This window comes from Equus quagga, chromosome 11 (assembly GCF_021613505.1).
Source record: "Equus quagga isolate Etosha38 chromosome 11, UCLA_HA_Equagga_1.0, whole genome shotgun sequence".
Classification (NCBI taxonomy): Eukaryota; Metazoa; Chordata; class Mammalia; order Perissodactyla; family Equidae; genus Equus; species Equus quagga.
The window spans coordinates 52,086,396-52,096,779 of record NC_060277.1 but is presented as its reverse complement, the minus strand read 5'-3'; the positions used below and the strand labels follow the sequence as shown (position 1 = coordinate 52,096,779).

Here is a 10,384-nt window from a genome sequence, read left to right as displayed (position 1 = left end):
TCCCCATGCCAGCGGGGGCAGCAGCAGCGGCTCTGCCTGCCCATGGGCTCTGTCCCCATGCCAGCGGGGGCAGCAGAAGTGGCAGCAGCAGAAGCTCTGACTGCCCATGGGTCCTGTCCCCATGCTATTCCACACTATTCTCTAAATAAAAGAGCACTACTGCCAGATCTTGAGAGTCTAAGAAATCTTTCTTTCGACTCCTCGGCTCACCGACCCCGCATCAAAATGATTGAGACTCAGGCCAGAGCACAAACACAATGCCAGAATTCAACAGAAGCAGGGGGAGAACTTGTGTGTGTGTCTCTTCTACCGTACAAATGCTGAGAGGAGAAGCTGGAGAAGGGTCACCCAAAGCAAAAGATGTGCTTGATTACTGACGGGACTTGATTGGAAAATACACAGGCTCTGTCCCCACTGCAATCAGCTTATATCCCTCTTATACTTTCCCCTTCAGAGACCCCTCAACCTAACACACCCTTACTGAGCTCATCACAGTGCAGCTATCCATCAGTTTTTAGGGTAATTGTTTTATCTAACATAAAATTTTACAAATTATAAAAGGCGTACAGAGTTCACAGTTATTATTCAGTATGTCTCCAGCTCTCATGAGTTATAAAGTGCTTTATAATTAGTTTTTGTTAATTATGAGATTAACTTTTTTAAAAATGAAGGAACAAAGGCAAAATAACCTGGGCTACATTTGACAAATATCAAAAGTATGAAACTATTAGAGCACTTTAACATTTAAGAGAACGTAATTACCTGGAAATTTGTAATGTTAAACACTCAATCTGATGAACATTTACTATGTGACCATCAAGAATCTACAAGCTGGGGCGGCCCGGTCGCCAACCGGTTAAGTTCACATACTTTGCTTTGGTGGCCCAGGGTTCTCCAGTTTGGATCCTGGGTGTGGACCTATGCACCGCTTATCAAGCCATGCTGTGGCAGGCATCCCACATATAAAATAGCGGAAGATAGGCACAGATGTTAGCTCAGGGTTAATCTTCCTCAAAAAGAGGAATCTACAATCTTCCTCAAAAACGAATCACAAGTTATTTCCCTTTTTATTCTGATTATAACATTTTTATAAATTGGTTCCCTTTGAATTGGAAATGCTACAAGGGAGAAAATCAAATCATAAATTTGATTTCTTTATTCGTACAGTAAATTTCCAACAATGTCCTTCACTGAAGATAGCAAAATAAGTTACACATTATTGTACTAAGTGGGAAGACAGAGAGAAAGCTGCATAGCTCTTTAACCTCCTTGAATCCCTCAATAAGAACAGACAGCAGCCAGAAGAAGAAAGCCCCAAACCAAAGAATCACATATAAAATGATAGTAGGTACAAGGGGAAAAATAAGGCTCCTAGTTAGTTTTTAATATTGATCATCAATGTTAATCAATAGATAATAACTGAAAAGGGGTAGTTAAGAGTGTTATAAGGGTATTACCCTAAAGGTAGCCATTGAAACAAAAATATAATCCTTCTTTAGAAAAAGGAAGAATGACTAGAGAAAGCAAACAAACAGAAAACCGAGAGAAAGAGGAGAGACTACCTATACAATATCTGTTTAAGAAAGGACAAAAATGCATATATGTATATATAGAGATATATGCTATATTAAAAAAGTTAAAGGATAAGCCATAACATATGTTTTAACAGTTATCTATAGAAGAATTCAGGGAATAAATTAGAAGGGACATGGGTAGTAGCTATGCTTCATTGATTATTTATTATTTTTTTATAATTGACTCTAAAAACATTTATGGATACATATAAAACAAAATTAAATTTGAAAACACATTCCCAAAAATATAAAATGAAACAAATCAACCCAAATATTTCTCTGGTTAGTAACATAATCACCCAGAAAACATCTTTTCCAAATGACTTTACAACAGAGTAATTTGGTAAGTCATCTCTAGAGGGACATACCCTGAAGACAAAAGAGAAGTATAAAAAAATTACTTGTTTCAATTATGTTATTGCTGGTAGCACTGGCATTGTTATTCTGAGAAAGCAGTGTATGTAGTATGAGATAAAGTAAATGAGTTTGTGATATTCAAATTCTATCATTCCAGAGTGGTTGTCAAGACTCTCGTGGGAGAAAGGAGAAACAGATGTAAAATAGAAGAAATTAAGTAAAAACTCTATAATGTACATTTTAATTGAAGTTATCAATATTTATTCTTTAGTGTTTTATCTTTAAAAAACAAACATTCAATTCCCTTCTTCTGTCTACTGATGAGGCCTGGAAATTGTAATGAGCTAGTAGCAATGAGCACCCCTAGTGTGTGGAGGAGGTTTTCCGAACATCAATCCCACTAAAAGGAACAAGGATTCTTTGGAATAAGAGCTAATTCCAGCACTGAGACATAAAATATGCTAGAAGCACTTGCTTCTACCAAACAACAAGGAATCCATTACAGTCTACTGGGGCCCTGTAGAAAAGGCTCAAAGGCAGTTTGAAGAGTTCCACACTGGCCCAAGTTGGGACACTTTGAATAATAATAATAATCGCAATGTATTGAAAATATGTTTAAACTTATTAGTTCATTATGATACCAAAACAAGGGAAAGAAAAGTTTATTGTTGATGGATGTTAGTGAACTAACTTATTGTTTAAAAACTGGTAAGTAAAGGAAATGAATTTAGCATTTATCCTGACTTTCCTCTACTCGTTGGACCACTTGGTAAACAAAGAGCAAATGGAGGAAAATTTCTTTTTATAGAAATATTTCAGGTAATAAATGGAAAAAGCTAGTTTTAGAATGTCACTTTTTTACAACCATTAATAAATGAATTGATGTAGAAACTGAGCATCAAGAGTTGCTGACATCACGAAAAGGGAGACAATAAGACATTATTGGTTTCATTATGGAAGATCAAACCACCAATGATGAAAAAGTTTTGCTACTAATGTTGAACCTAAATCCTGTTACTTCCTTAGATCCAACCACCAATTTGCAAGAAATACAGAGGACAGAAGGGCATGCCTTATGAAACCATAGGAATGCAGTCAGCAAAATCTAGACTTTGCAAAACTCTACAGAACAAAGGATGAGGTGTCTTTAACAATAGATTGCAAGGGAAAAAGTTACAGAAGAAGAGACCTATAATATAGAGGGAAATTAAGGATTATATTAATGAATTTCAATGTATATAACTTATTTGTATCCTGATTTAAACAAAAAGAAAAGAATAATGCTTATGCAACAATTGGAAATATAAACATCTTCTTTATCCATTCATCCATCACTGGGCACTTAGGTTGTCTCCAAGTCTTGACTATTGTGAATAATGCTGCAATAAACATAGTGGCACATATATCTTTTTGAATGAGTGATTTTGTGTTTTTTGGATAAATACCCAGAAGTGGAATAGATGGATCATATGGTAGTTTTGTTTTTAATTTTTTGAGAAATATCCATACTGTTTTCCATAGTGGTTGCACTGGTTTGCATTCCCACTAGCAGTGTATGAGGGTCCCTTTTCTCCACATCCCCTCCAACACTTGCTTCCTGTCTTTTTAGTAATGGCCATTCTGACGTGTGTGAGATGATATCTCATTGCAGTTTTGATTTGCATTTCCCTAAAAATTAATGTTGAACATCTTTTCATTTTCTTTTTGGCCATCTGTATACCTTCTTTGGAAAAATGTCTCTTCAGATCCTCTGCCCACTTGTTAATTGAGTTTTTTGTTTTGTTGTTGTTGAGTTGTGTGAGTTCTTTATATATTTTTGAATATTAACCCCTTATTGGATATACGATTTGCAAATATCTTCTTCCAATTGGTAGGCTGTCTTTTCATTTTATTGATGGTTTATTTTGCCATGCAGAAGCTTTGTAGTGTGACGTAGCCCCATTTGTTTATTTTGTTTGTTTGTTTCACTTGGACAAGGAGATATATTAAAAAAGATACTGTTAAAACCTATGATATAGAGTGTACTGCTTATGTTTTATTCTAGGTGTTTTATGGTTTCAGGTCTTACATTCAAGTCTTTAGTCCATTTAAAGTTAACTTTTGTATATGGTGTAAGATAGTGGTCTACTTTCATTCTTTTGCATGTGGTTCTTCAGTTTTCCCAACACCATTTATTGAAGGTACTTTCCTTTCTCCAGATAATCAACAGTGAAAACCTGAAAGCTATCCCTCTAAGAAAAGGAACAACACAAAGATGCCCACTTTCACCACTCTTGTTCAACATAGTATTGAAAGTCCTAGCCAGAGCAATTAGGCAAGAAAATGAAATAAAACGGATCTAAATTGGAAAGGAAGATGTAAAACTGTCACTATTTGAAGATGAAATGATTTTATATATAGAAAACCCTAAACAATCCACAAAAAAACTATTAGAAATCATAAACACAGTAAAGTTGCAGGGTACAAAATCAACACACAAAAGTCATTTGTGTTTCTATACACTAACAATGAAATAGCAGACAGAGAAATCAAGAATACAATCCCATTTACAATTGCAACAAAAAGAATAAAATACCTAGGAATAAACTTAACCAAGGAGGCGAAAGTCTGGACACTGAAAACTATAAAACATTGTTGAAAGAAATCAAAGAAGACACAAAGAAATTGAAAAATATTCCATGTTCATGGACTGGAAGAATTAACATAGTTAAGATATACATACTACGTAAAGCAATCTACAGATTCAATGCAATCCCTACCAAACTCCCAAAAACACTTTTCACAGAAATAGAACAAAGTATCCTAAAATTTATATGGGACAATAAAAGACCCTGAATAACCAAAGCAATGCGGAGAAAAAAGAACAAAGCTGGAGACATCACACTCCCTGATTTCAAAGTATACTATAAACTTGTAATAATCAAAACAGCATGGTAGTGGCAGAAAAACAGACACACAGATCAATGGAACAGAATTGAGAGCCCAGAAATAAAACCACACACCTATAGACAGCTCATTTTTGAGAAAGGAGCTATTATTCATCATTTATTCACTTAGTCTTGCATTGATTAACATACGTACATTGTCCCATGTGTCAAGAGGGTGTCTTCAGTGTTAGAGATTCAATAATTAATAAGACATATATTTTACTTTAAGTAGATTGTACTGAATGGGAGAAGACTAACAAGCAAATAATTACTAGACAATGTGGTAAATTTATGATAGGGATATACAGATAGCAGTTTATTGTGGAAAAGGAGAAAAAGAACATTACTCAGTAGGTAAGGGGTAAATATAAGGCATTTCAGGCATAGAAATACAATGAGAAAATGTTCTGGGTTAGAGATGAGGTAGGAGAGCTAGAGAGAGGGACAGGGATAGTAAGTAATATGACAATACATAATTCTTTTGTCACAAGAATACAAAATATGCTACAAGTAATCTTCTCCAATCTACAGAGTCATTGTATCAGTGCTGGAAATTTAGATAATTTCCACTAGACTGTAAACTCTCCATGAGGATGAGGACTGTCCTGGCCTTGCTCACCATTGTTGTCCCAGAACCTAACACATTTTCCAGCCCATAACATGTGATGGATGAAAATTTGTTGAATAGTGGAATGGTTGGATAAACAGATGAATGAATGAATGTATGGCTTGTTATTTTCAAAAAGAATGCAGTCAGCATCGATTGGCATTAAGGTTTGTCCTTCTCTTGGATTATTTCTTACCATGGAGCCCTTGAAGTGAGACTTGGCTAAAGAGTGTAAATATTGGGCTGGCTTTTGAAACATTCACAGACATTTTAAGAAATAGCCGAGTGGTAGCAGCTGCAAACAAGCAGCTGAAGCTGAGGAGAAGGGCTTCAGGAATCACCCAGCAAGGCTGGCTCCTGCAGAGCCCTGACCTCACTGGTAGACGAATTCTCCAGGGAAATTTTCATGCACGCGTGCATCCATTCATTCAACAAATATCTATTCAATGTCTACTATGTGCTGGCACATTCTAAACACTGGAGATATGGAAACACACACACACACACACAAACACCTGCCCTCATAAAGCTAATATTTAAGTCAAGGGAGACAGATAATTAGTAACAATATAGTATTTCATCTAGTGATAAATGCTATGGAGAAAAATAAAGGAGAGAAGGGGCAGGGAGAGTGACTGAACTGTGGCCTCACAGTCCATCAAACTGCATTGGCAGGAGAATCCCTAGGAGAGAAGAGATGGTCTGGGAGTCCATCGTATCCTGAATACTGACATAAACAGGAATTAAGGGCATGAGATTAGACCTACTGGCTCCAGGAGGTTAGGGATGGTTAGGCTGTGAGGGTTTTCTTTGGGGAGGGAGGTGAACATAGAGAGAGGGGTTGCTTGGACTATATACAGTGTTCACTCCTGGTGTTGAGGTGAGAAGGAGTCTCCTCGGGGGCACTGCCAGTTCCTATATATGACTTACCTGTATATCCAAAGAAAATACTGTTAGCAAGAACTATTTTGAGACACACTAACACAGACCACTCTTTTTCAGACCAATGACTAGTTACATTAGTTGAAAACTTACAGTCTCAATTTTATTTTTACTATAAAAGCCCAATAGGTAATTAACTCGACATTCATGATTCCTTCTGATTTGCTAATATCCCTTTATAAATTTTAGGGTAAATATAACATCTTTATTGGAAGAAGATACAAATCTGTGCTTTGAGCCTATAAATCAATGCAGGACCAAAGAGGAAGCAAAAAGTGATTTGGCAGCCTCCCCATAGATGCCATGGTTCCAGGGGACGTCAGCTTTTACTTGAACACTGTGGAAGCTAATCAAGCAACAAATCAGAGTGTGTTTCCAATCGCTCTGGACCTATTGCCAAGTAGACAGTAAAAATGCAATTAAAACTAGTCTCAGACTAAATCAACTAATAATCATCTGTTTCAAAGGCAAGAAATGCTTAGAAATTTGCTTGTCTAAGGCAGGGTGGCACCATCTGGATTGGAAAACAAAATCGCTCTGTATGGAAAATTCAATAGCATTGCAAAACAATCTCAGACCTGCCCCTAAGGTAGTACACAGTAGGTGTGAAATGAGAGATGTCAGTTTACAGAGGAAGAGCTCAGTCGGGATTAAGATGTTTAGGGTATATTTGGGAAGGACTTAGATCTTTGAAGAATGGATAGATGGAGAAAAATGGAGAGGGAATTACAGATAGGGTGAGCAGCATGAGAAAAAACAGGGAGGTGAAAAAATAAACAACGTTTTGCAAATTTATTCTCTGAAGGCTGGGAGAATTGGCGAGATGACAGTCAGAAGACAGCAGGAGACACACAGAGCACGAGACTGTGTAAGGATAACTACAGAACTCTCAGTGAGTTTAAAAACATGGAAAGCAAACATTCCATCCCCCAAATAGATTTGCTTCTTTCTTTTTGCAACACAACCAAATCAAACTTTAGGACAAGTAAGAAACAGAATGTTCTCTGCTGCATTTTGGAAAGCCAATATTCTTTCCACGCTTTGTAACTTTAAATACTACCCGAGGAAAGTACCGTTCTCTCAGATCTTGTTAACAGATAGGCCTCTAGACATACCCTGTCCTTCAGGAGCCTCAGTGGTGCAGAGCCTGCGAAGCATTCCAGGCCACTTGCTTTCTCCCAACGCTGTGCTGCTGAATGAGGGGGCAGCACGGCTCACACGCTATCCTTGTTTTCACCCTCCCACCAGAAAAGGTAATGTCTTAAGGAACAATTAAACGCATAGAACTTTGTCATTCCTCCAGGAAAATGAGAAACTGCAGGCTGTGCTCTGGCTTACCAAATACTGTTTTGAAGACTCTGAAAGTCTCTGAGGGGGAAGAACAGGCACAGGATCTGTAGCATTGTTCACACTTCCCCTTTGTTCAGGTTTTATGTAACAATGAGAAGCACCCACGAGATTGTAGATGCATCTTGTGCCAGGTATATTTTCCATGAACACAACGAAAATCATATTTTGGGCTATGTGGGAGATCAGAAAACTTCAACTTTTTCGGTAATTAAAAGATATGTTTATTAGAAATTGCAAGAATTATGTCTGGGTGGGTGAGAATTTACTGAGCAGTCATTGGTTAGGCTGGTCTTCATAAAAAACAAAACAATGAGAACACTAATACAAGCACTTACTACATGCTGGACTTTGCATATATTATCTCACTTAAAGGTCACAACGCCTACTTTTTGAAGTAAGGGCTCTTCTAGGGGAGATGAGGCTTAACTAACTTGCCCAAAGATGCTGAGGCTAATAAGTGGCACAAACAGAACTCAAACCTAAGTGGTCTTACTCCAGACCTTGCACCCTTTCCCAGTAAATCCCACTGCCTCCTGCCCCTTAATAGTTCTGAAATGAGTGGGAAACTTCCGAATTCCCCTAATTTCTTGTCACTTGTCACTTTTTCTTTCCTCATTCCCTTATCGAGTCTTGTTAATGTCCACCTGTTTGAGATAAGTCTAGGAACTGGTCACCATAAAATGTCGTGTGAGCACGCCCCAGAGCTAATGCGAGGAGTTCTTTCTGGAGGAGCTGGAGGGTGGAGGTGGCTAGCTGCTTCCTCCGGACCCGCCCAGCCCCTGAGAGGGCACCCTCTTAAGGCCTCCATCTGACATGGACTGAGACCTATAAGACATCAGGAAGATGTTTCTGAGGCCGCACCAGAGTTATATCTAACTTGGAGACGGGGCCCATCGGGAAGGTCATTACAGAGCTCTCCCTTCAGTCCCTCGGCCCAAAGCATGGGACTCAGAAACGTCCACAAACTGCGCAGCAGAACATCAGCCCTGAACAAACAATTTTCTCTCTTTCCTTTCTCCAAATAGACCTTCAATAATAAAAAGAGTCAGTTCTGTTCCATGCCTTTGATGCAGGAATCTTCAGATATAATCTTGGTATAATCAGAAGAACTGAATATGGGACATTAGTGAAAAATTTTAAACGGAATCCTAAGAGGACTTTTAATTTTTGTTTTACCAGTACTAGCAGAGTTGATATTCAAATGCAAAATTAAATAGAGAAAAAAATGGAGGGATGGGAAAAGGTTGTTGATTCTTTCTACAAGTTCATATTTCTTGAGCAACTCCTCTGTGTCTGATGCTATAATTTGTATCATAGAAGGTAAGAAAGGAGTAGATTCATTGACTATTGACTTAAAGGAATTGAAGTCTTACATAGAAAATGAAATTTGTCAGGGAGAATAGTCACATGTTTCCAAACTCTCTATTTTGACAATTTAGAAATGGCACAGAGTAGTCAGCGACCATAAAGAGCATAGCGTCATTTCCATTATTTCTTCATAAACTTTTTTTTTGGTTTTTACTTTTTCCTTTCTTTTTGTTTAAACAAATGTGCACCACGATGGTTCAACAAGTAAGGCAGATGCCATGAATATGAAAGCTGCAGTTTGCAACACACCACATCAAGAATTCAAGGGAGGTGAATTAGACAGAAGTGGTAGTCATTCTAATTAAACAATCAGGTAACATCACGACAAGTTGGTTTGCAGCATCAGAACTGTCCATTTAAGTGTCTTTTTTCTTAATGATCAGAGGTCCCACGTTGTCTCCAGTCTCTTCATTGTGTTTTGTGTGAGATCCATCACAGAATGGGAACTTTTTGGACCTCCAACGATGGCAGTACACAGCTTTATCTCCCAAATCCTCCATGTCAAAAGCGTGTACTACCTTGGGGTTGCCTTTCTGGATGTGAGGGTTGACCATTGATTTGTTGCAATGATCTTTACCATAAAATCTTTTGTAAGCTAGATAACCAATCACAGCTGTGCCCGCAGCAAAGGTAACTGCTGCGATCCATTCAACTTTTACGCTGGAAGTCAGACTCATGGCGCCGTCGCTTGCCAGGCGTGTGCACGGGACACAGACCACAAACGGGCTCGCACGGACAGCAGGAGTCAAGGTGCGAGAGGCGGCCTAAGGGCACTTACTCCAGGCTGCTACGGCGCAGGCGCCGAGAGCACGTGTGTCTCTTCATAAACTTTTAATTTCCCTCTTTCAGTGAGTGAATACCAGGCTGACTACATTTAAAGCAATGACTCATATTTTCCCAGGTTATGCACTAGCGTTTATAAATCTCTGCAGGAGTTAGATTCATGGACACTTCGTTAAATTAGATACATAATCAATTTCTGTTCCTTCTGCTCTGTGGCTTGAGTCTTTGTATGATCCCCTCTGCTACCTCAGTGTGATGAATCTTTCCATCTTCTTAGATGGATTTATTATTAAAAAATGACATCTTGATGACTCTCTTCTTTCTCAAGGTTCTCCCTTGAACCTTAATAAACCTGTAATTAATAAATATTCCTTTAAGACCAGAACATTATAATTTTGAGTTGAGTAGCACTTCTTGTCCAGAAAGACGCCCTAAATAGCCCCAAATATTTAAACATAACATTAATAAGTGTGTCT

At 38.1% G+C, this 10,384-nt stretch overlaps 1 protein-coding gene across 1 annotated transcript; it reads right to left on the bottom strand.

Annotated features, from left to right (window-relative positions):
* Positions 1-9,432: 9,432 nt before the first annotated feature.
* Positions 9,433-9,913, bottom strand: LOC124247699 (CDGSH iron-sulfur domain-containing protein 1-like). Its single transcript, XM_046677259.1, has one exon. The coding sequence runs from the start codon at positions 9,800-9,802 to the stop codon at positions 9,482-9,484; it is 321 nt and encodes a 106-aa protein (XP_046533215.1). The 5' UTR covers positions 9,803-9,913; the 3' UTR covers positions 9,433-9,481.
* Positions 9,914-10,384: the final 471 nt, after the last annotated feature.

What these genes read in the sequence shown, in the direction of transcription:
- LOC124247699 (XM_046677259.1), bottom strand. Translation starts at nt 9,802, where the DNA reads ATGAGTCTGACTTCCAGCGTAAAAGTTGAATGGATCGCAGCAGTTACC.